General features: G+C 37.5%; 2 protein-coding genes and 1 long non-coding RNA gene across 4 annotated transcripts; 1 reads left to right on the top strand and 2 right to left on the bottom strand.

Moving 5' to 3' along the window:
• Window positions 1-386: 386 nt before the first annotated feature.
• LOC117596045 (uncharacterized) lies at window positions 387-3245 on the bottom strand. The gene is made up of 2 exons (XR_004577205.2): window positions 3040-3245; window positions 387-2928 (listed from the first exon to the last, which is right to left on the bottom strand). It is a non-coding gene; the product is annotated as an uncharacterized LOC117596045 (long non-coding RNA).
• A 49-nt stretch (window positions 3246-3294) lies between these two features.
• On the top strand, window positions 3295-17926 carry gucy1b2 (guanylate cyclase 1, soluble, beta 2). The gene is made up of 14 exons (XM_053229292.1): window positions 3295-3327; window positions 5121-5194; window positions 5283-5377; window positions 6007-6167; window positions 7087-7186; window positions 7338-7544; window positions 7893-7996; window positions 8928-9144; window positions 9710-10030; window positions 10827-10975; window positions 11316-11462; window positions 11577-11731; window positions 12936-13123; window positions 14925-17926. Exons 1-14 carry the CDS (start codon window positions 3295-3297, stop codon window positions 15170-15172), a joined length of 2199 nt encoding a protein of 732 aa, XP_053085267.1. The 3' UTR covers window positions 15173-17926.
• A 391-nt stretch (window positions 17927-18317) lies between these two features.
• On the bottom strand, window positions 18318-26721 carry plekha3 (pleckstrin homology domain containing, family A (phosphoinositide binding specific) member 3). 2 transcript variants are annotated; one of them, XM_026947772.3, is made up of 8 exons: window positions 26452-26721; window positions 24703-24819; window positions 24398-24553; window positions 24120-24244; window positions 22849-23019; window positions 22611-22654; window positions 22405-22502; window positions 18318-19990 (listed from the first exon to the last, which is right to left on the bottom strand). In XM_026947772.3, the coding sequence occupies exons 1-8, from the start codon at window positions 26489-26491 to the stop codon at window positions 19866-19868; spliced, it is 876 nt and encodes a 291-aa protein (XP_026803573.1). In that variant the 5' UTR covers window positions 26492-26721; the 3' UTR covers window positions 18318-19865. The 2 variants fall into 2 exon arrangements, with proteins under 2 accessions (XP_026803573.1, XP_053085481.1); XM_053229506.1 differs by lacking the exon at window positions 18318-19990 and adding an exon at window positions 20871-21205.
• Between the last annotated feature and the right edge of the window lie 71 nt (window positions 26722-26792).

A 26792-nucleotide genomic window follows, 5' to 3' on the forward strand; every position in this document is an offset into this window, starting at 1 on the left:
TTCTTCTTCTCTAGGTTTCTTCCTCCTGTCATCTCGGGGAGTTTTTCCTTGCCACCGTCACCTCTGTCTCGCTCATTAGGGATAAATTAATAAATTTATAGTTTTAAAACTTAAATCCTGAATTTATATATTTCTGTAAACCTGCTTTGAGACAATGGCCTTTGTTAAAAGTGCTATACAAATAAAGTTGAATTGAACTGAATTATACTGAAAAATAACATTTTTGCAAAAGCTGTTTAAAGATGCCCTGCTTGGCAATTTCGGTAATTATGTGATTATGAGGGAAACAATTATTTTATCTAAGAAAGCTTCTTATCTTAATACTAAAAGGGAGTCAAAAAAAATTCACACATTCACGGTCTGAATAAAAAAGACATGAAAATAGGAAAATGGCAAACCGTGTTCCTTTAATTTGAGATAAGAGATAAAACATTGACAAGTATAATGAAGTATAATGATTTTGCTTTTTAAATTGTTTTAAATTTTTTTTAAAACATTTAGCATGCATTGTGTTTCACATTTTCCTCACTGTCCAGTGGCAGGAGCTCCGCGCGCCCTCTAGTGGCCAATATCACTAACAGTGGCCACATGGACACATAGAGCTTTATTAAATAATTAACAAATATACTGTACATACCAAAATGCAAATCTGAACAAAAATAAGAGTAAGAAATGATCTTGTTTTGTTACAGTGATTTTATAAGAAGCAAAAAAAGCTGTATTATATCACCCTGTGCACAACTTAACCAACATTTGGCAGACGCCCTTATCCCGAGCAACTTACTTTTTTTTTTTTTTTTTTATAAATACAGATGAGCGGTTGAGGGTTAAGGGCCTTGCTTAAGGGCCCAGCAGTGGCAGCTTGAACTCATGACCATCCGATCAGTAGTCCAATGTCTTAACCACTGAGCTACCACTGACCAGTAAATTTGTCCAGTTTGACTGTCTCTAATTCATCCATTTTCCATACCGCTTGTCCTGCACAGGGTCATGGGCAGCCTGAAGCCTATCCCAGGGAACTCAGGACACCCTGGCCAGGGTGCCAACCCATCACAGGGCACAACTGTAGACACATTCACACACACCACAGACAATCTGGAAACGCCAGTGCATGTCTTTGGACTGGGGGAAGAAAGCAGGGTGCCTGGAGGGAACCCCTGGAGCACGGGGAGAACATGCAAGCTCTGCGTACGCAGGGTGGAGGTGGGATTCAAACCCCCAACCCCTGAGGTGTGAGGTAAATGGGCTAATCACTAAGCCACCATGTCCCCACCTGTCATTAATCAACAGTTTATATTTAATCAAAGCAACAGAGATGTTATGCGCAATTGTCCATGTGACAATATACTACCAACGTCATCCAAATACAGGACAGCTGGAAGCTAATACTTATTCTATTGTTCTATGTAATTACCAGGAAAAACACTGACTTCTAATTAATCAAATAGAAAGTCACTGGCAATTTATTAGGCGAATAATTAAATTTTAAACGGGAAACTCATTAGTTTTGTTAAAATATTGTTTTAACAAATGAATTTGTCATTTCAGTCTGCTCTGCTATGAGACACATCCATGATATGTTTTTAATTTTGTTATATTCTCTTTTTTTTTTCCACTAATAAAATCGAATACATTTGATTTACTTCACTCTCAACGGAGTCATTAACAGAAAAAAAATGAAGGATGTATAAAATGGGATAGTTCTTCAGCCTTGGAGAAGAGAACTCTACCATATAAAGATAAATCTCTTTCAAGCCACAAATTGAATATATTCCCTTAAAAAAAAAAAAAAAAAAAAAATCTTACCAAGGCGTCTGGCTGCAAGGTTTTTCATTATATGAATGACCAGGTATTTCACTGTATCCTTCACCAGATTATTTGTTTTCACATCAATGTCATCACAATCATGAAGGTACTGTATAAAACAAAAAAAAATCAAATCAAACTTGAAGTGTAAGAAGTGTAAGAAAACCGAATCTGTGATAAGAAACATGAAACTGAGCTCTTATCAAATTAGCTTTTTCCTCACTCTTCTAGCCTTGTGTTTCTTGGGGAAAATCAAATCAAATAAAATAAAATCTACTTTACCATGTCATGCATACTCCTGGTATTCAAAGACATATTAAAAAGCGAGTTCAACTAAAAATTCCTAGTAAAAAGAAAGCAAAATGTTCACTAACCCATTAACTCTAGCATGAACAAATAACAAGTTTCAGAAGTTTAATAAAGAGTGATAAACAATGAACATACTTCAATATATTTGCTAAATAGATGTTGTCCGTGACTGTAATTTAAATAACTATGTGAATGAACTGAATAAAAGTGTATTGTTAATAGTAACCGTGTTGGAGACACTGACCTATACAGTAACATCCACATTCACTCATCATGTATTTCTAGTTTCTTTTCTTTTCCCTGTTTTGTCCATTAGAATGAGGGCCATTTTAGTCAGTTTCAGTCAATTACAGCATACAGAGTACAGAAGAAAGCAGGTTGTCTCCTCCTATCCTCTGTGGACAGACGCCCGGGTTAGTCGCTGTTTTTGTTTAGTAGAAACTTGCATCCTCTGGAGGATTCCCAGGCAGTGTCACCAAGATGCTGGAAAGCACAGAGGATAATAACAGATTTCTGAAAACCATCTTTGGGCTGAAATGATGAACAATATCATGCTCTCTATTCTGACTTCATGAAGATTTGTGCTGTTGTTATTTTTCGACGCTCTGTATGATGGCTTTCAGAAGGCTGGCTGTGATCAAAGCAGCGAGTGTAGACTCGTATTCTCTGTGGCTTACAGAAGTGGACATTCTGCTCTGTAGAGTGTTCATGGTCTGATACAAGCTCACGCAGGACTATACCCCTCGAGTGGCTCTCTATTTGCTGAATGTGCTCCTGGTAACCCATGCTCCTTAGAGAGCTTTCACAAAGCATCTGTGTAAAGTGGAAATTTTTTGCTTTGTCAATACAAGATTGTGCAAAAAATAATATTACTTTTGTAATATATCTGAGAAAACCCTGAAAGGAAGAACAGAACCCACTTACCTTGTTGTGTTTTTCTGTCTGTGTCAGTGATGAGTCAAGAGTTGTAAAAGCTATGACTGTTCACACCGCCCTTGTTCAACTTTTATACACAACTTTATGGCAGGATTGTCAGAGGAATAGGACACCTGAGACATAACTATTAACCCAAAATGTTCTTCTCTATTGAAGACAACTTTATGAATTCTCATAAAATCTTGGACTTTATCTTCTTGGAAGTTTCCATGATTTTTTTTTTTTTTTCTACAAATTGTAAACATGCATGCCAGGCAGACAAACATTGATATGCAGGTCGAAAAACAAAACCTTTGGTCTTTTCAGTTAACAAGTAGAACAATGTCTGAACTCTTGAGTTAAACTCAGCCTGGACTTGTAAGGACTTTCCCTGAGGAAGGGGAAACAGAAAAGCAAAACAAAAAGATTAGTATAGCAATATTTTAGAAAATCTATGGTAGTAAGTATAATAATCAAATTACAATATAGCCTAAAACCATGGATAAGCAGGAACAAATACACTGAATATTCCTTGATAAATATTTAAGAAAAAAAGCAACTGAAAACAGGAACGAAACTGAAGTATTAATAAATTTGGCAAGAATCTAAACATCTATGTGAATAAACCTTTTGGAAACATTTTTACACCTTTGACTCATTCATTTCACTCACAGCTGCTGGTATGGTGTCTAGATACGTAGGAATGCCTATAACACTGTGCATTAGCTGTGTAACCATATTTCTATAAATCCCAGATAACTTCCAGAGGCTGTGAGGACCACCTAGCTACCTTCTTGTACACAACAAATTAATGATTTATTTTGAGGCCAGTCTTGGACCAGTGCATCCTGTCCTGATCTGCCAGGGAAAACCACAAGTGGCAATTGCTCAGATATTTTTTTTATATATATATTGAAATGCATAAAATCATGCAGATACAGGTCAAGAGTTAATGTACAAATGAAACATCAAAATTGGAGGAAAAAATCTCGGCGTGATCTCAGAAACTTTGATTGTGACTGTTGGTGCCAGATGTTCTGGTTTAAAACGGTTGAACTCCTGCAATTTTCACTCACAACAGCATCTGGAAGAGAAAAAAAAACATCAAGTGATTGGCAGCTCTGTGGATGGAAACGTCTTGTTGGCCAATATTTTGAACCTTGAGGCAAAACTGGACAGCTGAAGATTGGAAAAAGACCAGAGAGAGCGAGAGAGAGAGAGAGAGAGAGAGAGAAAGAGAGAGAGAGAGTCCAGGGAGTAACTGCAATGTACTTAAGTAATTACTGAAATAATAATTATAAATATTTAATTACATAACTCTCTCTCATTTTCTTTCTCAGAGCAGTAATTAACTACAGAAATAATGAGGGCTGTGGAAGCCCACTGAATGTGTATGTGTGTGTTTGTGTGTGTGTGTGTGTGTGTTTGTGTATGCACAGAGCAGAGTAAAAGCTGGAAGGAGGGGTTTGATTTGCTAATTAAGGATCCGTGTGAGTGAACTTATATGTACTGGCCTAAATATAATGCCCATCTGCAGACTCCATCCTTCAGCCTAGTGACAGTAGCAGCTACATTCACAACAGGACTGCCAGAATGGTAAGTACACACTCACTCAATCATTTTCTAATTACTGAGTTAATAATATATATATATTTCCATAACTGAATGCAAATAAATAGTCGTAAACATCATTAGTGTGTTGCGCTGCACTATAATGTGATGACTTTATTGAAATGATTCATATAGTTTATATATATATATATACATATATATATATATGTATATATAATATGTTTATACATGCATACATACATTATGTGTGTATTTATATATACATATATGTTTATAAATAAATATAGTTTATTCCTGTGCACATATTTAATATATGAATACTGACTCAGTCTTGGTACAACAATAATGTAAATCTGTCAGGTTTTACCGATATGTGTGCCTGTCATTATATATATATAAAATTATTGATATCTTGTGTAGTTAATCTGTGTGTGTGTGTTACATCCCACCGAACGCTGTTGTGAATAATGACTTATCATGTTTTCTTTTGTCCATCCCTATGTTCCCTGTCCTGATAGTACGGCTTCATTAACACATGTTTGAGGACGTTAGTGGTTGAGAAGTTTGGAGAAGAGACATGGGAGCAGCTAAGGTATGTGGGTAAATACTTAATGAAAGCAGCCTTATCTGCTTTAGAGTGATTTGTCCTGCCCTTTGTGGCTAAAGTCATATTTCCTCAGGTTATTGGCAGAAGTCCAAGACACCTTTATGACCTACGAAATTTACGATGACATCATGACTATTCGTCTGGTGCAGGAGGCTTGCAAAATGCTGGGTGAGACAAATTTTAATCACGTACCTAAACTACTTAGCTTTCTATCTTTCAAATGCTCAGTGGTAATGCTGAGGTGTACAGGAAGTTGTCGTGGATGCTTTGTGTCTCCAGATGCCATTAACCTCTTTGCTTTTCTGCTCTTGTCAAAGTTTTTTTCTTTTTCTCAACTCGCATTCACCAATTTCACCTTCTTCAGCTCACAAACATCATCTGTTTCATAAGCGTGCTGAATTCCTATTTAGAAATGCTCTGTATGAGTCCAGGGTCACATTCAGCATTGATAAACTCAGACAGGAATTTAAAAAAAAACAAGAAAAGAAAAAAAAAACAAGAAAAAAGGTAGCAAAAGGTTTTCAGCTGTTTGTGGGCTGTCTCTGTATGTGTGATGGCCTTGGAGACTGGTTTTGTGCTGTACAGAGACAGAGTGAGATGGTGTTAACAATGTCCCCATGAAGGCTGTCCACTGAGAGCAGCGTGTCGCACAGGACGCCATTCTGCACGAAGTGTGTGGACAAGGACAGGTGTGAACCCCTGGACAGGTTTCACACCTGAGCTCCTGGAAATGATAGATACGTAGATCTGTAGAAAGTGAAACTGAAATGTTTTGTCCCTTGTGTTTCAACTTCTAGATGTTTCTTCCGAAATGGTGTTGAAGTTGTTTGGAGAATACTTCTTCAGCTTTTGTAAGATGTCTGGCTATGACACCATGCTGCGCACCCTCGGGGGAAATTTGGTTGAATTCATTGAAAATCTTGATGCCCTCCATAGTTACCTGGCATTATCTTATCAGGTCTGATTTGGTACTTCTTCTTCTTCTTAGTGACTGCTTGACTTAATACAAGCCTCAGATCAAGACTCCTTGATTTTTTTTTTCTGCCACTACAACCATGTTATCAATTACTACAACCATGTTATCAATTCACTTTATAGAACATGGTTTTTAGTGGCAGGAAAAAAAAATCAAGGATCTTTGGCCTGGTAGTTTGATGCAATTTAAGTACGTTTATTGTAACAGGCACTTTATGAACAGATGACTGCTAGTTCCTTGTGATCTAGGTGCTAACACCTTCTTTCATTTTTAAATAGTCACAATATATTTCAAATTAACATTAATTTGATAAATTAATTAATATTATTTCTAGATTTTTTGGTTAAAAATGTAATAAGTTCAACTGTAAATACTCTGTAATTAGAAACTTAATGAGGAATAGGTACAAGTGATTTGTGAATTGATTGGTGAAATATTTATTTATTTATTTTTTTTTTGTAGCCGTGAAGGTGATTAAACAGTATTATACCACAGCACTGGGGAATTCTTGAATCTGATTGGTCAGAAGGTGTTGATTAATTTTCTAGAACAGCAGCTCTGACAGTAGTACAGGTTCATATTAATGCACTCTTCCTAATAGTAACAGCTAATTAGGGCAGGTCAAGACAAGAGAGAAAAAAATAGAGGATGCTGAAAAGCGACTGTTTATAGCTAATACAACATGAACTTATTTCACAGAAGTTCCAAAATTTAAACGTAACTATAAATGGAAGAAACGTATGACATGCTGTTATAGGAATTAATCAACATCAGGGTCGTATCAGTATTCCCAGCTGTGTGTTAATCCTTACATAAACATAAGACGCTCCATTGTAATCAATAGACATTGTTAGAAAGCAGGCTTTTAGAATGCTGGTGAACTTTACATCTGCTTCCTCAGGAGATGAATGCACCTTCTTTCCGCGTGGAGCGAACAAATGATGGCAGGACACTGCTCCACTATTACTCAGACAGGAAAGGACTCCACCACATAGTGCCTGGTACAGACAGTACAGACAAAATAAGAACTAATTGCTGCCAATGTCTGAGATAACTGCTGCCTGACCTTACCATTAACCATAGTGACCAATTCCGAAAAGCTGAAAAACACACTTATTCTTTCTCTTTGTTGTTTCCATGACTACACCTCAGGCATAATTGAAGCAGTGGCAAAGGATTTCTTCGGCAGCAAAGTGACCATGAGCATCCTTGAGCAGCCGGAGGAGAAGGAGCGCACAGGAAAGAGGGAACATGTCATTTTCCTCATGACACAAACAAGCGAAGAGACAAAAGCCGAAACTCAGGCTAAAGAAGATGATGGTCGAGAGAAGAGTGAGATCGAAGAGATGGTTATGTCAGGTAGGAGCACCTGTTGCAGTAGTCAGATGTGTGACGCGGCCCAATTTTTTCACAGCAATTTAAGAGTGAACAGCTAACATATTATAGTCCTTGATTCAATTTATATTTATAAGATATAAAACTTGTCTGTCTTCTCTGTGTTGCACCATAAAGTGATGCATGTTAGTGCCAAATCGAAATAAAGTATAAAGTCTTGTACATTCTAAACATTTTATATTTTAATTTTAGTTCTGAACTTCACACACATGCATTGTGTGTGTGTGTGTGTGTGTGTTTGTGTGTGTGTCAAATTTCATGCATTTGTTTAAATACAACACATAATACTGCTCTTTTATCTTTCCATTCCAGAGAGAATCCTTCACTCTTTCTGCCCCAGCTACCCGAAGAGACTGTGGATTGATGAGAAAGCCTTCTGCAATGCTTTCCCTTTTCATATTGTGTTTGACCAAGATGTAAGGCTTTTTTCATGGATGTACTTTATGGCAAAGAGTGGAATTTTTTGTATTTATTTATTTATTTCTTACGGTCCTCTCAAACACAACGCGTCGTAGTCTATAGTTCTGACATATTTTTGATTTGTAAGCTGTAACTTCTTTCAAAAAAGTGTTTGTATATCTATTTTTGTTAATTAAGGATCCTTATTATATATTTCATTTACATGATATACATCATATGTATATCAAATACAGTACATATCAGTATACAATTAATTTATGCAGATGTATGTGTAAGAGCACATACAAATTATACAAAAATTGCTAACAAATTTTGTATGTATGTATGTATATATAAGGGATAATATATATATATATATATGTATATATATAAGGGATTCCAGAGATCCCTGGATCTTGCATAGAACAATTGAAGTTGCATAGTATTTTTTGCATAGTATTTTTTTAAATATACAATATCACTATTGGCTGTTATCACTATTATAGTTAGCAATATATATATATATATATATATATATATATATATATATATATATATATAAAGATAGCAATAACTAAATAAATTAAGGTTCATAAAGTTTAGGTTTATGTTCATATGTTTGGACTTTTCTCTATGTGGGATCATCTCTCTTTTGAGTTACAATTTACTTTCACTTTTTCTCTTTTTATATAGAACCCCACAAAACTGTCTAACACACATGCGCACAAAGCTCAAACTACTAACTGAGAAACACAAACAAGGAAAAAAAAAAAAAAAGGTTTACAAAAAACTCCAAAAAACCTTGTGGCTAATACAAAAGTATTGAAAACAACCTCTCCATAACTCGATTCCTCAAGCCCATATGCAAATCAAGTGCAGAGCCAATATGCCATGACATTACCGTCGTACTGCTACAATGTGTGTGTGTGTGTGTGTGTGTGTTTGCAGCTGATTGTAAAACAGACTGGTGTGAACATACAGAAGTTCGTGCCAGGGCTGCAACAGCCAGGGATCCGCCTGGATGAATACTTCAGCGTGGTCCATCCTGCAGTAACACTCAACATCTACAGCATCAAAAAGTTCATCAACAGCCAGTTTGTACTGAAGACTAAAAGGGAGATGCTTCCGGAAAGCTTCCAAAACCAGTCTATGCTCAAATTACGAGGTATTATGTACACTTATAAAGTATTCATTCTTTCATTCATCATCAGTAAGAGCTTTATCCAGGTAAGGTAGCTGTGGATCAGGAGACAATCCGGGAACACTAGGCATGAGGCCGGGACACATCCTGTATGTCACACTGGTCTATCACACTGCACCTTGCATACATACATTCACACCCAGGGGCAATTTAGCACAGCAAATCCAATCAGAATGTTTTTGGGAGTTGGGAAGAAACCGATATGGACATAAGAAGAAAATGCACAAAAGCTCCATGCAGACCCTGTTGAGAAATCACTGAAACAGCATCATGGCAGCTCCTGAGATTGAGAACAGCCTGAATCTCCCGGTCAGCTTCATTAAGGTGGTCATAAAGGTGCTGTGCTTAACCAATTACAGCTTTTTAAGTTTAACTGTTGTGTTAGAGAAAGGAAATCACTAAGCCTCACACCGTTGTCACCCTTCACGCATTGTGTTTGACCCCAGTGCATTAGAGAGCATGATTTTAACAAATCATAGGCCAAATCTCTTGTGTAATGCAGTGTATTTGCTGTACATGTGCATTTTAGGTCAGATGGTATGGATGGAGTCGCTGCACTGTATGGTATATCTCTGCTCTCCTAAACTGCGTAGCCTGCAGGAACTGGAGGAGCGCGGCCTGCACTTGGCCGACATCGCTCAGCACGACACCACGCGTGACCTCATCCTGCTCAACCAGCAGCGGCTGGCCGAGATCGAGCTCTCCAACCAGCTCGAGCGTAAGAAGGAGGAGCTGCGCATTCTCTCTCGCCACCTGGAAATCGAGAAGAAGAAGACAGAGACACTGCTGTATGCCATGCTGCCACGTCATGTCGCTAACCAGCTCAAAGAGGGCAAGAGGGTGGAGGCAGGTAAAGGAGGAAGTGGCCTGAGACATTCACCATGGCTATGAGATATACCCATAGACCCTAGACCTTGTCTTTAGAAACTCATTCATACAGAATAGATCAGTTAGCTCTCTCCACTTTCACTCTAGTAGACTGGTAAAGTGCAACTGAGGAACCACAAAGAGAAAGTTGAAGTCGGCTATTACTAAATTGGGAAGGATTCTGATCTTTTCTCATATTTTACAACTATATGCATTTAGCAATTATATATAACTGTAAAATTTATATTTAAGATACATCCTGGTCATGGTTGTGGTGACACACCCCGAATAGGACACCAGTCCATCACAGCGTGCAATACACACATATACACAACTTATTTACACTTAGGGGCAATCTAGACTTTACCCAGAGTAAAGTCCTGATGAAAGGACGGACGGTTAACAGTTAAGTAGTTTTCCCATTGAGCATTAATTAGTACTATTTAATATGGCTTTCAATTTTCAAAAGAATAAAAATAGACAATAATTATAATTCAAGCACCTACCCCTACTACTACTTAAAATAATATTAGACCAAATGTTTTTAATGTGGATTTTAATGTGACGCCAATATTTTTGCAAAAATGCTGAGGCTTAGAGATGCTAGGAATTATGTAGGATTTAACAGCAAATGCAGCAAAACCAAATCAAATGAGCAAATTCATATGGTTTACTGTGTGTGAAGAAACACAGTGAAATGTCTTGAAAAGTGAAAAGAACCTCAGGGTAATTTTTGCATTAATTGCTGTATCTGTTTTTCCTCTGTGGTGTCACATCAGGTGACTTCAAGGTGTGCACTATTCTCTTCAGTGATGTGGTCACCTTCACAAACATCTGTGCAGCTTGTGAGCCCATCCAGATTGTCAACATGCTTAACGCCATGTACTCCAGGTTCGACCGCCTCACGAATGTCCACGATGTCTACAAGGTGAGAAGAAAACTCAACAATGTCAGCTGATCATTCATCACTATCTTTCTGCTTCGGCATGCTTAGGAGCAGTCACGAGTAATTGTATGCAGTTTGAATATATTAAAGATCATCTTTCAGAAAAATCTTCCAGAACATTTTTTTCTCAAACTACACAATACCTAGTGCATCATGATCATGATGTGAAGTGATGCTTTTACCAGTGTGAAAATTTTATATTGCAAACAGAATAACAACTTGAGTGCAACACAAGGGCAGTTTTAAAACAAGTTAACTGATTGTTGCAATTTTATTTCAGTGGTCTGCTGTCTTCTCCCTGAAATCATGTGCTCTATTGCAGGTAGAGACGATTGGCGATGCTTATATGGTGGTCGGTGGTGTGCCCATTCCCAAGGACACACACGCTGAGCGTGTGGCAAACTTTGCCTTGGGCATGAGGATTGCTGCCAGGGAGGTGAAGAACCCTATCACAGGACAGCCAATACAGGTGCTGGAGCTTATCTCTGTTTCACTGTGGTCATGGGGGAGATTTTGCAGCTGTGTTTATCAACTTTTTTTTTTTTTTTCAAAAATTCACATGTGTTATCTGTGTATTTTTCAGATCAGAGTAGGTCTACACACTGGGCCTGTGCTGGCTGGTGTAGTAGGTGAAAAAATGCCCCGCTACTGTTTGTTTGGAGACACAGTCAATACAGCATCACGAATGGAGAGTCACGGCGTCCCTGACCATATACACCTGAGTCCTTTCACCTACAGGTATCATACCTGCCTAAATCCATGTGTCTGACATAAGCAATGTAAAAATATTGTAATAATCACCAAAAAAAAAAAAAAAGCAAAACTCTTGACTGGAAAAAGTGACACTCTTTCACCCAAGGACTTCCACTACAGGTTTGTGTGTTTTTTTTAATTAGGCCTCAATAAATAAAATAGTTTTAATAATAATAATAATAATAATAATAATAATAATAATAATAGTTAAAGCTGCAAGCAGCATTTTCAGGGACCAAGCATCCAGACTCAGTGAGCCGCATATTCACGGACGTGCTACAATCGTTGCATAAGCAATCACAGGAAAGCAGAACCATAACTATATTCAAAGGGATTCAAGAGTGATTTGTAGTTTAACGTATTTTCCAGTCTGTTATGGGAGAACAGTTGTGAATATCAGAGATCTTTTGATAAGTTTTGTTCAGACAGGTCTCGAAATTTGGAGAAGTAGCAAAAATGGCAGTTAGATGTAAGCATTTTCAGCATGGTATTATAACTTTTGACCAGTAGGTGGTGCTGCAATGAAATTTGTTTCATAGCCTCAGGTCATGGTCCTGAAGATGCCTACTCATTGCTGTGTCAATGCTGAGATATAGTCTCATCTCCTGTTTGGCAGCTTCGCTGTGAGATTCGTTGGCCCATTACGGGCAAACCGTTTGGAGTATTCAAAATTCTTTTAATAACTTTTGTGAAGCTTACTCTGAAGATGATGTTTGGTGATGATTGGATAAAATTTCTAGGAGGAGTAGCGAAAAAACAAAATCTAAGATGGCAAAAGATCTAATTAGGCGGAAGCTGATGTCATAGGGTGTGTATATTTCGGAAATATGGTTCAAAAGTTATGACCATAAATATGCTTTCAAATTAGGCCCAAATCTGACCCGATGATGGCGCTAAAGTGTTGGCAGTTGGGCTGCCACAGACACCCAAGCCAGAAGAAGAAGAAGTAGAATAACAATAGGGTGCCTATGCACCTTTGGTGCTTGGCCCCCTAATAATAATAGGGTTTTAATTTTTTAGTCCAGAGTGGCCTGAATTTTGAATTCAGCTCACACACACACACACACACAAACACACACACACACAATAGACATGATTGTAAAATCTACTGAAAGGATTTTCACCTAAAGTCCTGCAGTGTCTCACCTGTAATCTGGATGTGTTTGACTTTGTTCGCTCATCTGTGTAGTGTTCTGAAGGATAAGCACTTTGAGATCCGTGAAAGAGGTGAGATCCAGGTCAAGGGCAAGGGTCTGATGACCACCTACTTCCTGCTCCAGAACCTCGAGCTGTCCGAGGAGCAGATCATGGGCAAAGGGGAAGAAGCCTCTTGTTTGTACAGAGATGACCATAAGGAGGTGACACAAGCCACAGACGGTATGTTTTTTTTTTTTTCTATGAACATTTGTTCAATTCAATTTCAATTCAGTTTTATTTGTATAGCGCTTTTAACAATGGACTTTACAGAAATAAATGGATTCACAAAAAATATATTGTAATTATGCGACCGTGGCAAGGAAAAACTCCCTGAGACAATATGAGGAAGAAACCTTGAGAGGAACCTGACTCAAAAGGGAACCCATCCTCATCTGGGTGCAACGGATAGTGCAATTATAAATAAATCCCTTCTGTTATTGTGTACTATATGGACAAATAGTGCAATTGTGCAACCACTAAATTCATCATGGTTTTTGCAAGAAGTCCGGTTGGTTAAAATCTATCCACTGTCCATTTGTTCAGTAACAGATGCTCTGCTGAATTCTTAAAAACAAAAATAGTTCCAGCCCATGCCTAAAAGTGTGATCACCTAACCTCCCCAACTACAAGACAAAACCACAAGACAGCATACCAACCAAATATCTTTTATTCAGAAAGCAAAAAAAACTGCTTACAGCCATACCACTCTGAGAACGTCTGATCTCGTCTGATCTCGTCTGATCTCGTCTGATCTCAGAAGCTAAGCAGGGTCAGGCCTGGTTAGTACTTTGATAGGAGAAAGCAAAAGTTAAGAGTTAAGTAGAGCAAATTTTAATTCAGCAAAAAGTATTTGTATATAACAAGCTGTATTTGACATCTTTTTGGAGAAAGTGATTTATGCCGATTTATTTACAAAGATGAATTATTGAGATAGCTGATGCACAAGTACCAGCCATCAGCAGCCAGTAAACAATAGTTCCCAAAGCGGTTCCCAAATTAGGGGTCACGACCCCACATGGGGTCAGTCGATTTAAAAATGGGGTCGCGAAAGAAATCTCCTCTTATTTTTCATTTTCATTCATTTATTTTACAAAGGATTATAAGAAGTATCGAAGAGGGATTTTGTGTAATAATATTATTTGGAAAAGTTACCGGGAGTCACATTCAGAGAAGCCGCTTTTAAATGAATAGAGTACAAGTTCTGCAATAAAAATGGACGAACTTCCCTGTTGATGTACCTAAAAAAACGTGTACTATTCAAGGCCATTACTTAATACTTTTACTATTACATAATGTTAAAAATCTCTCATGTTGCCTTTAAACATGTCCTTAAAGTCTTCTGGATTTTCTAGACTGGTAAATACTTTTGAATGTAAAGTCAGAGTTTTCGATTTGAGTCGTAACCCAGGACAGCAATCACAATGTAGGCGGAAAGTTTTAAGAGAGACAGAGCTTATCAGTGCGTTTAACGCTGCTGTGCATAAAATCGCTAAACATTTGACAGTTCAACTTGGAAACCTGACGGAGAGGGATGATTTGGCTCTGAGGCGACATCTAGGGAACGTCAATTTTAAATCTTCCAAATATACATAAGATACGCAGTGAGTGTGTGAACAATGCCGCCCATGCTGCCGTAGCTTCTGCATGCAAACACATGTATAAATCAAGTATAAATCAAGTATAAACCAGGCTTCTCAGCCCTGTCTCAGGCCGTATCTGTTTCCTGTAATGACACACCACTTCCCAATAGACTGGTAACGAAGTGCAAGGAATATTCCTTTGGGTTTTTTTAGCCACTTACCATACACATACGTATGTTCCTGATATAATAAAATGTTCAGATATTACAGTAGTCCTATATTATAAATTTGTAATTTAAAAAAAATGTAGGGAGGTCAAGGCTTGGGGTCAAATTCATAATGTCATAATGTCAATTTTGAGTCATTTGCCTGAAAAGTTTGGAATTTCTCATTCTCACCAGATAAAGTCAGAGAAGTAGAAGAAGAGATGAAACCCACCAAAGAGCAAAGCCGCAGGTCCTCTCCCTCTCTTTCTTCTGGTGACCTTTCACCGCTTCCTGTCACGGATGACCCTTCACCCTGTTCCCCTGCTGCTGACTCTCCTCACCATGATGTACTTCATTACGTGCCTGATTACTCAGAACCCATAGAGAATGGCTTTCCTTCGGAAAATGTCAACATCAACTCCCGTCTCTGCACACTCCTTTAAATCACACAGTACACACAACCTCTACATGTATGTTAGTATACAGTATATATAGCAGATACAAATCCCATCAACTATTTTATTCAATTTTTTTAACTTACTAGTATGAAATTGTTCAAATAATACACACCCAGATAGGGTGATAGTACAGATTATTATGCTTTGGTGGGTACGAGGGATGCACAGACCTGATCAGTGTAGATATTTGCCTGAAATCTTGATTGACGAAGAAGCTTGCAGAGAGTTTGCAGGTTACTAAGGTAACCTGGTACCAAGAATCAGCCAGTACTTCAACCTTTGACATTGATATTGTATCAAAAAGCGAGATCAGTGCACCTCTGTCGCGTACATGTTTGTGTAAATCATTTCTATTTATTGTTCTGTTTAATGCAGCTTGTTTATTACAGTAGGTCCTCCTGGTATTAACAGGCATCGGTTATGTTTCATGAACTAAATTGTAAAGAATTTCTGTAATTTTTCTACAATCAAATAACATGTTCAAACCAGGTATAATACTATAAATGTTCTGCAGTTCAATAAAGCAGCCTGTGTGGTGTTGTGCATTGAAGAAACGTACTGTATTGCTACTGTAACACTGCTGTAACTATATACAGTATCATTAACTTTCCTGTAAAACCAGGCTCCAAAGACAATGAAAGACTTTTTATTCATTTTTCATTCTTCCAGTCTTTTTTTTTTTTTTTTATGTTGATCAAACATACTATCAACAAACCAGGGTGAATGCAACAAGTGCTTTCAATAGGCCTATTTTGATAGCTTTATAAGTGCAAAGAAGATGAAATAATCACGACTATATAACAGAAATGAAGCATTTGCATTTGTACATAGTGAGAAAAATGACTTTTTTATATACCAATGGCAGTCTCATTAACAAAGTCACTACAAGCTAGTTATGTTACATTATTAATGGTGATTTATTTATTAAAATAGACAAATTACCTACATGCTATGCTAATTTTCTGCAACCATGGCAAATAAGTTTGTTAGCAAAGATTCTTGGGGATTTTGCTGTCTTGCTTCAGCATCCGCTGCTCCACTCGTACCTCCCACTGAATATGAAAGCAGTTGTTGGGTTTCGTGTGAAAAAAAAAAAAAAAGACCCCTGATGCCTACAAAATCCTGGTACATTAGTCAAAGCACCGGGAAAACTTTCCCCAGGGCTGCTATCTGAGAAGGCTTGCTATACAAAATCTAGCTAGCTAATGTTTGATAGCTAGGTGATTAAATAGTGCGATAAATACCATATAAAAAAATATTGGCACCACACCCAACATAGCCAATATTGAACACGCCCAAAGCCAAACAAATCCCAATTTTAACGTAATATTGTCCTATTTTTGACTAAAATCTAAATTTTTATACTTAGTTAAGTCATTTGATGCCACGAATACAAGCAAATACAATCATATCAACGTTATGTACCTGCTGGGATAACTATTAAAGTGCAGTGGTGATTTTTTCAGTAATATATTGTTATCAACAGTCCTGTTAAGATAGTTTTGCAATCAAAACTTCCAATACAATATGCCATTACAAACCGTAAGCAAACTGTAATCTGCAAGCAAATTGACAGTAAGATACTGCAAATGTGTTTGTTTCCATTTTTCCATGTATGTGGCCATCATCATGCTGTGGTTCCTGACTAGTGAGGTTTACACTCACCTGTATTGTGTGAATTGTTGACCTACAACACCTAAATATTTATTAATTATTTATTATATAATGATCAGTGTAGATAGTAGATATGATGAAGGGTGCTGGAGAGTTTTGAATCAATAGTTTGTTCCTCTGTGACTGTGTTTGTACAGCTGCTGCTCATCTGATTACTTAATTTACAATGAACATGAACACAAAACCTTTTGCTGTTCCACTGTTGAATTTCTGAAACATTTGGATGGAGGTGTAACTACTTCCAGCTTGGCTACAGCAGCTCTGTGAGCCCTGACTCTCCATCTGGGAGAGACATGAGCCCTACGGCCACGCTTCATTTGCACCTGTTTTCTCCCTACACGCGGCGCCGTGTCAAAACACGACCCAGTACACGGCACTAATCACTCTCTGGAGAAATCATCCACATGTCCCAGAGTGTTTTGTTTTTTTCAAATGAAAATCAGATGTGGCAAATACAGATGACGGAAGGTAAACATCAGCCAGGTTGGACAGCCGTTAGCCTTGCTGTGCTGTGCTCCAAACACACAGCTGGGACTTGAGAGTGTTGGTGGTTTAGATTTACAGCATGTTCACAAACAACTTTCATATTTTTGATGTGTATTATATAATTGATGCGAATTTTGTTGTATTCTAGTAGAAGGTTATCTTTGTAATAGGTACCCTGGGCTATCGCTAATCAGTTTTATATATCAGTGCTGTTGAATTCTAGCTTCTGACTGGACAGGTGTTGATTTTAATTTTTAAAATTAATGAAACAGCAGCTCTGACAGTAGTTCTGGCTACAAAGGTTTATATTAACGCACTTGTTCTAATACATTATCATTTCTATAGTAACAATTTACACAGGGACTCGTATGGCGAACTCTCCACATAAATGGTTAAAAAAATGTCTATAATCATTGATATGGTGAAGTTTTCTGTGAGATGTTTATTTGACATTTTTGGAAGAAGGCTCCAGTGTCAGTACTTTGCAACAAGTTTCGCTGTAACATGACAAGCTGCATCTTTTTGTTTTTATTAACTTTAAGACAGAGAAGAAAGAGAGGCTGGTGAGGAAATGATTGTTTATAGCTGCTATAATGGTAATAATAGGAACTAACTTGTTGTCCAGATGTTCCACAACATTAAATGTAACTATAAATGGATAAAAAGTATGATGATTAATGATTAATTAATAAAAATGTTTTGGCAAATTACTGTGATAATAGGGATAAGAGGAAGAAAACACTGCATTTGTTATTGGAAAATAAACTTTGTTACAGTAACTCTGCTTTGCACCACACCATTATTGATTATTTCCCTCTTCCTGTTTTATTCCTTACTCATTTATCTTTTTCATCTGCTTTGTTTTACTCATTTTTACCACATGTTAAGCAGTTTATATATGAGAATCTAAAAAAAGATGTGAATGGAAAAAAGTGCGAAATGCAAATCCAAAAAAAAAAAAAAAAGTACATTATGCTCCAAAAACTACTTTATTCTCTTGAAGCTGTTGTAAGAGTGCCTTACTAAATATTACAAAATCATAAAATAAAAGAAATCAATGTTAGAGGAAGGAAGAGCACATCGGGTTGCATCTTTCTGTTTCTGTTCTGCTTTAGCTGAGCATTACATAAAGTTGCTGATTCAGTTGAAAATAGATTTATTCTGTAATGTTCATTCTTGCAATTGTCAACCAGAACTCTTAAAAAAAAAGAAAAAAAAAAAAACACTCTTCTGCGCTGTCATATAATCATTTAGTTTCCCCCAATACTTTTTGGGGAAAGATTATAAGCCAGAAATGATAATCCAATAAGTAAATGTGGAAGCAGACAGTGGAAAGCAGGGTAATGGAGTTAAAGCTGGATTTGCCTAGCTGTGGTAAACAATGTGCAGTTCGCTCTCTCCGTTTCACTATCAGGCAGAAAGTTCAGCAGTAATGCAAGGTACATGTTAGATAAAAGTAAAAAAAAAAAAACAATCATCCCATATACTTTTAATGCATTTTTTTTTTCCTACATTAAATATATTAACACATCAAATTCCTCCATGCGAAGAATCAATTTTAAGGCAAAATGATGTATATAGGGGGAAATGACTGCTAAAATCTGGCAACTTATTATAAATAAATAAAAAAAAGTGTGTATTTGCATAATAACTGCATAAACACTGGAGCATGCCAAGTGCACAACAAAGCAAAAGTAAAGCATAAAAGAAATGGGAAAGTCCATAGATTTTTCAAAATGTCAGCATAATTTGCTCAGTGTTTGCTCGGTTAGATACATTTTCTTAAAACAACATTTGTGACAGGGACTAAAGCGCAGCGAGAGCCATTTTGTTTGTTCTCCAAACTACGGTTTGGAGTGCGGTAAAAAGGGCGGTTCTATATGCTTCGATTTATTGTGCCAAATCTAAAGAATTATTTTTTTCCATACTGATGCACCATGTAATTTAGCAAACTATATGCTACATAACCAACACAAATGGCATAGGCACAAATGGGTCCCGGTGAGAACCAAAGATGAAATTCTTACTGTAAAAACAGCCCCTAAGGCAACATATTTGTAACATTTTAGAGGTTTTAGTACATCAGTATTGACTTTGCACTCAGCAAATTATACAGAAATTTTGGAAAAAAAAAAATTACCCTTTACTGTCAGTACACTCACAATATTGCCACTCACTTGGCACTGTAACTAAAACCTTATTCATCAAGGTTCTCCTCACAAAAGGCTACATGTCACTTGTGAAATCCAAAGTGGATTTCTATTCTCTTCACTGATGGGCTCGTGTGTCACAAACAAAACAACATTTATCTGGAAAACAAAGCAATTTAAGAGATCTGGGGAAAAAAAAAAAAATACAAACATTCAAACTTTGTTTTCTGTCATTTTCTTATTAAAGTGCAACAAAATTCTTCACTGAGGGAAATAATACTTCCTAAACATCAGTAATGCGGAGCTGCAAACAGTAGCTGCACATCAGCACGTTTCCTCCTGCTCGTGTAACCCCGAAAAATCTGCGCTCAGAGTGACAAGTCTGACTCCGGAGTGTCCGTTTCCATTATTAAACACGTCCCCGTGCCGATCTCTTCAGGAATTACTGGTGCGGTGTCACCGTTTACACTGGCTTTGGGAAACAGCACAGGACCTTTTCGGGTGAGAAACAGACATAAGGGAAAATTGGAAAGACACCGAAAGCACCTGCCTTGAATGTCAACTGAACCTTCTCTTTAACATGCGAGACAGTTTAGCACTTAAACAACATTTTTCATTAATATCTTGACGTGAACTATGATAATGAAACCTGCTTTATAAAAATGCTTCATAATAACATTCAATTCAAGCCATTAATAAGTGATGTGTTTACGATTTGTTTACAAACCATCTAACACTGTTGGTAAGTTAGTAATAACCCATATGCAAATAATAATTAATAAATATGGAGTTTAATAATGGCCTCACTACATAAGGCATTAATTGGCCATTTTTTTTAAATCATGTTAAAATGAAACAATCTACCCATGAACCAAAATGTATTAATTATGTACTAACATTTATAGGTTATTCGATACTATGCGTAAGGCATAAACAGTGTTTGTTTTAGATCAAGCGCCAAAGAATAAATTATTATACCACTTATACCAATTATACCAATTATTATTAAATCTCAGAATATAATATGTTTCTGTAGTAACGACTCATTCACAGCGACTTGGATGGTGGACGCTCCACATAATGTAAGGCATAAAAAAAAAATGATAAAAACTTCCTTTTTTTTAACAAAGAAAAATGTAGAATTGTTGATAGAGTGAAGCTTTCTGTAAGGAGAGGTTTATTTAACATATATGGAAGGAGTCTCCAGTGTCAATGGCAGTAGATTTTCCACCATGGGAAGGTCTTGAGAACAGCCGAGGTCATGGTTTCTTATTAACGAGTTGCATTTTTTTTTGTCTTACAGTCAGGTCCGGAAGTATTTGGACAGTGACAGAGTTTTTGTGATTTTGCTTTTATACACCACCACAGTGGATTTGAAATAAAACAATCAAGATGCGATCGAAGTGTAGACTTTCAGCTTTATTTTAAGAGGTTCCACAAAAATATGGCATTTGCCATTTAGGAATTACAGCCATTTTAAGCAAAGTACTTCCATTTTCAGGGGCTCAAAGGTATTCAGACAATTGACTGACAAGAAGTTAATTGACCAGGTGCGGTCCATTCCCTCGTTACTTCAAGACAAATGAAGCAGATAAAAGGTCTGGAGTTGATATCAGGTACTGAGTTGGTATATGGCAGCTGTTCAACTGGAGCTACCAATATGAAGTCCAAGGAGATCTCAATGCAAGTGATGGAGGCCATCGTTAGGCTGAAAAAACAATATAAGTCTATAAGAGAGATAGCAAAAACCTTAGGTGTGGCCAAATCAACAGTCGGGTACATTCTTAAAAAGAAAGAAAGCACTGGTGAGCTCAACAACATCGAAAGGCCTGGAAGACCACGGAAAACAACTAAAGTGGATGATCGCAGAATCCTTTCCTTGGTGAAGAAAAACTCCTTCACAATATCAACAGAAGTCAAGAATACTCTGGAGAAGGTAGGCGTATCATTGTCAAAATCTACAATCAAGAGACACCTTCATGAATGTAAATACAGAGGGTTTACAACAAGGTGCAAACCACTGGTAACATTCAAAAAGCCAGATTAGACTTTGCCAGAAAACATCTTTTAAAAAAAAAAAAAAAAAAAAAAAAAAAAAAAAAAAAAAGCCTCCCATGTTCTGGAATAAGATTCTTTGGACTGATGAAACAAAGATTAACTTTAGCTGAATGATGGGAAGAGAAAAGTATGGGGAAAGAAAGGAACAGCTCATGATCCAAAGTATACCACATCATGTGTCAAACATGGTGGAGGCAGTGTTATGGCATGGGCATGTATGGCTGCCAATGGAACTGGGTTCGATCACATCTTGATTGTTTTATTTCAAATCCGTTGTGGTGGTGTATAAAGGCAAAATCACAAAAACTCTGTCATTGTCCAAATACTTCCAGACCTGACTGTATATAAATGACTGTTGATAGCTTTTATAAGTGATAACAGAAACTATCTTGTTTCATAGATGTTCCACAACAATAAATGTAATTATAAATGGATAAAAACATACAAAGTCTTGTTCTTCAATAATTAAAAATAAAATTGCAATTGTTGGCAAAATTACTGTGGTCTAAGTGGAATAAAACACTATTGTATGATCCTCATAATACACTAGTACTGTAAAATGCCTTTAAAGATAATTATTAATACTGCAGGAAAGGGTTTTCAAAATAATTTTTACAACAAATTAATTCAATTCTGCATATGAGGTTTTAAACAAGAGTAAATGATTACATATCATGATTACATATCATCTAAAAAAAAAAAGGCCTGTAACCACATCATATGCCGAGGTTATTATAAAGCGTTAGCAAAATAGTGCTTGCAAATGGGTATGTATTTTCAGTGACATGCAGTTAGCAGTCTCTGTGGTTTTGTGTGTGTGTGTGTGTGTGTTCATGCACGGTGACTCACGCTCCATCTCCTCTGCACCACCGTCACTGAGAGCCTCCGTATCTGAGTGCGTCCGTGTGCGTCTCTGTGATGACCTGTGATCCATCGGCGCACTGGACCTTGAGAAAAGGTACAAGATGTTGAGTGTCCAGGGATGTGGCCACACTGAGACACGCAATAAACACACAAAATAAACTTGCGTTGTGGATGTCTCAGAATATTGTTACCTGTCATAGCTATATGTGCCTGGATGGCTGATGGAACGTTTCATCTACTCAGTGAAGAAGAGGGGAAAAACACAATTTTTTTTTTTACAGTGATTAAATAATATAATTACATTACATTATTATTCTCATCATGGTATAATTGTATAAAAAAAAACAAATGCTGGTTGTTTCCATAGTTAAAGCAGATATTCGGTTTTATTCTAGTTAACGTTTATAGCAGGTAAAATTAAGTCCTCACTCTGGCCATTTGGATGGGAGACGGGGAGACAGGTGACATCAGTGGGTCCGAAGGACTCGACTGCAGCATGTCTGTCTGGAACTTCAAATTAGCAATCTTCATACATTCCTCCAGTGTCTGAATGAAGGTATTACATGTGGCGCTCAGTAAAGACGACGCCTCATTCCTCGTCTGGAAAAACATCCGAATCAACAAGAACTTATAAGCATAGCAGAGTCGGGTCGATAAGAGTTTGGACAGTGACACAATTTTCATAATTTTCATAACCTCCATTTTCACAGGCTCAAAAGTAACAGAACACTTGACTGATAAGCAGTGTAATGGCCAGATGTGGCCTGTTTCCTCCATATTTCATGCCAAATTAAGGAGATAAAATGTATGGAGTTGATTCCAAGTGGTGAATTTGCAGTTGGTAGCTGTTTATGGGAACTCTCACTATGCGTTCCAAGGAGGTGTCGATGCAAGTGAAGGAGGCCATCATTAGGCTGAAAAAACAAAACAGACCTATCACCAGAGAGAGCAGAAACTTTAGGAGTGGCCAAATCAACAGTTTGGTACACTCTTAACAAGGAGGAATGCACTGGTGAGCTTAGCAACACCAAAAGGCCTGGATGACCACAGAAGGCAACTAAAGTGGATGATCTTGGAATTCTTTCCTTGGTGAAGAAAAACCCCTTCACAACATCTAGACAAGTCAAGAACGTTCTTGAGAAGGCAGGCGTATCACTGTCAAAGTCTATGATCCAGAGACGCCTTCATAAAAGTAAATACAGACGGTTTACCTCAAGATGCATACCACTGGTAACACTCAAGAAAAGAAAGCCCACATTAGACTTTGCTAGAAAACATCTAAAAAAAAAAAAGCCTGCCCAGATCTGGAACAAGATTCTTTGGACAGATGAAACCAAGATTAACTTTTACCAGAATGATGCCAATAGAAGAGTATGGAGAAGGAAAGGAATGGCTCATGACCCAAAGCATACCACATCATCGGTCAAACACGTGGAGGCAGTGTTATGGCATGGGCAAGTATGGCTGCCAATGGAACTGGATCAATTGTGTCACTGTCCAAATACTTATGGACCTGACCTTATAAACAGCAGTATAACAAATAGAAATGGTCACAGAAGCTTATTTTTACTAATGAAAATATGCAGCGCTATGGAAATATAATTTACCAGTTAACAAATTAATAGAACGAAAAAGCATCTATGATAGCATTCTCATGTTGCTTTAACTGAAATGCAACCGTATGGTGTGAGGTGACTGACCTCGGCATGGTCTCCCTCCTGCTCCACCGACTCCTGAATGGTGTGAACCTGTTGCATTAGTAAGTCACAGTACAGACGCAGTTCTGACATCTTGGTTTTCAAAGACTCGGTGGTCTCTGTTAATTCTGCAAGAGATGAGTATAACCACCTCGCTTTTACAATCCATGCTGGATTAAACTTCATGCATGTAACGACACCACAGAATGAGGTGAGGCAAAGCATACAGAGTTGGAGAGTTGGACGTGTAAAATGTGGCTTAGGAAACAAGAATCTCAGACCTCTCTCTTTTTTGGTTCTTGTGTCAGCAAGCCCAGCCTTCGAGCTTCCTAGAGCCACCAGCCATTTCTGTCTCTCGGCTGCATTTACAGCCTTCACGTAGAAATGCTGCTCTCCTGGTATGATCAGCTCCAGTCTGGTATTATCAGTAGGGTGAACTGGTTTACAGGAATGAAGAAGTAAAATAAACCAAACTGAACCAGCTTATGCTTAACAGGCTGCACTTTTAACATAAATGGTTCATCTGTGTAGCACAGGAAGTATGATTATAAATATTTATTAGCCATAATTGTTTAAAGTGTCGTACCTTTAATTTCACACACTGACATCTTTATGCTGCCCTTGCTGCCTTTGCACACATTATCTTGTGAGTCGTAATATGAAATGATTCCATTGTTCAACACAAACCAGCGTGGCTGCCATCCTACAAGACAGAATAAATTTTTTTCAAAAAATACTGCAGGTAATTTGTGTAATGCAGTGTCCAACCCTGGTGCGTTTTCCTCTTTGGTGTGGTTCTGATTGGACCAAGCAGACCTAGTTAGTCTCAGTCCGGTTTCAATCACACTCCAGTGCTGTTGGAGTGCAGTGCTTCAACTGCGACAGTGATTTGATTCGAGTGCAGTGTTTCGACTGTGACACTGATTTGATTCGAGTGCAGCGGTTCAATTCGAGTGCAGTGATTCGATTTGAGTGCAGAGATTAGACTGTGACAGCGGTTCGTTTTGAGTGCAGCAGTTCGACTGTGACAGTGATTCGATTCGAGTGCAGCAATTTGATTCGAGTGCAGCGATTCGATTCGAGTGCAGCAATTTGACTCGAGTGCAGCGATTCGATTCAAGTGCAGCAATTCGACTGTGACAGTGATTCGATTCGAGTGCAGCAATTTGATTCAAGTGCAGTGATTCTATTCAAGTGCAGCGATTCAATTCGAGTGCAGCGATTCAATTCGAGTACAGCGATTCGACTGTGACAGTGACTCGATTCGAGTACAGCGATTCGACTGTGACAGCGACTCGATTCGAGTTCAGCGATTCGACTGTGACAGCGATTTGATTCGAGTTCAGTGATACGACTGTGACAGTGATTTGATTCGAAAATGATTCGACTCTGAATCGACCCAACTGCAGGAAGAAGAACCAAACACGGCATGGATTTTCGATTACAGGTGACATTTCCCTGCAGACGTGAGCTGCTAAACTGAGCCACAGGACACAGCTGCAGAAGTGTTCTGGAGATTCAGACTGACAAACGAAAATAGAAAATAAACAGTTGATGCGACCCACAAAATGTCTGAAACTAGTTTATGTAATTATCTAGTAATTCACTGCACTCCAGCTCAGCGCTCAGGTGATTTTTATGATTTCCACTTACTTGATAAACATTTGTTTACTTTTTCCGTCAAGGTTTATGACTGTGTTTTCAGCCCTACACACCCCCAGACTTTTTATTTTATTTTTGGTTCGTGTAATTACATGCAGTGAGAAAACAAACCAAACAGCAAACGAAGCAAAAGTATCAAATTTCGCTTTGATTCAGACTCAGCAACTGGACTAATAGGTGTGAAAGTGCCCTTAGATACCTATAAAACTATTTACAGTCCAATCATAGAAAGACAGATTGATAGACAGACAGACAGACAGACAGACAGATAGATAGATAGATAGATAGATAGACAGACAGACAAATAGACAGACAAATAGGTAGAATAATGTTCTTATATATATATATATATATATATATATATATATTTTTTTTTTTTTTCTTATATATATATGTATATTTATATATATATATATATATATATATATATATATATATAGAGAGAGAGAGAGAGAGAGAGAGAGAAACAAACAGATAGACAGATAGGTAGAATAATGTTCTTTAGTTGAATTATAGATAGATAGATAGATCAGGCTATTATATTTCGGATGGATATATATATATATATATATATATATATGTGCATTTTTTAGCTCTTTATAGACATGAGATTATAGACATGAGATTATAGACATGAGAGCCTCGCACCTCCTCCTGCTCTGTAATTAATTACCTGTCATGTAATTAGTCCACTTGTACAGCACTCCTTCCATTATTGTTATGGCAGAAAGACTGTAAAAACAAACAGGAAGATGATAACGCAGCCAAGCGCCGCTCTGAAATGTTCAGGTGCTTCTCATCTTGAAAAAGCAAACAAAAAAATGAAGTAGGAAATGAAAAACGCTTCCATAGCGCTTTTATCCAAAATTCAATTTCATCATGAAAGAAAGGTCCTCTCTGAGCCGAGGACGGAACACCAGCGGGTTCACCACAACCACACCGGAAGTGGATGTTTAAAACCCATAAAATTCAAGAGGTGAAAAATACACGAAGGATAACAACAACAACAACAAT

The sequence above is a fragment of the Pangasianodon hypophthalmus genome, chromosome 25 (genome assembly GCF_027358585.1).
Source record: "Pangasianodon hypophthalmus isolate fPanHyp1 chromosome 25, fPanHyp1.pri, whole genome shotgun sequence".
NCBI lineage: Eukaryota > Metazoa > Chordata > Actinopteri > Siluriformes > Pangasiidae > Pangasianodon > Pangasianodon hypophthalmus.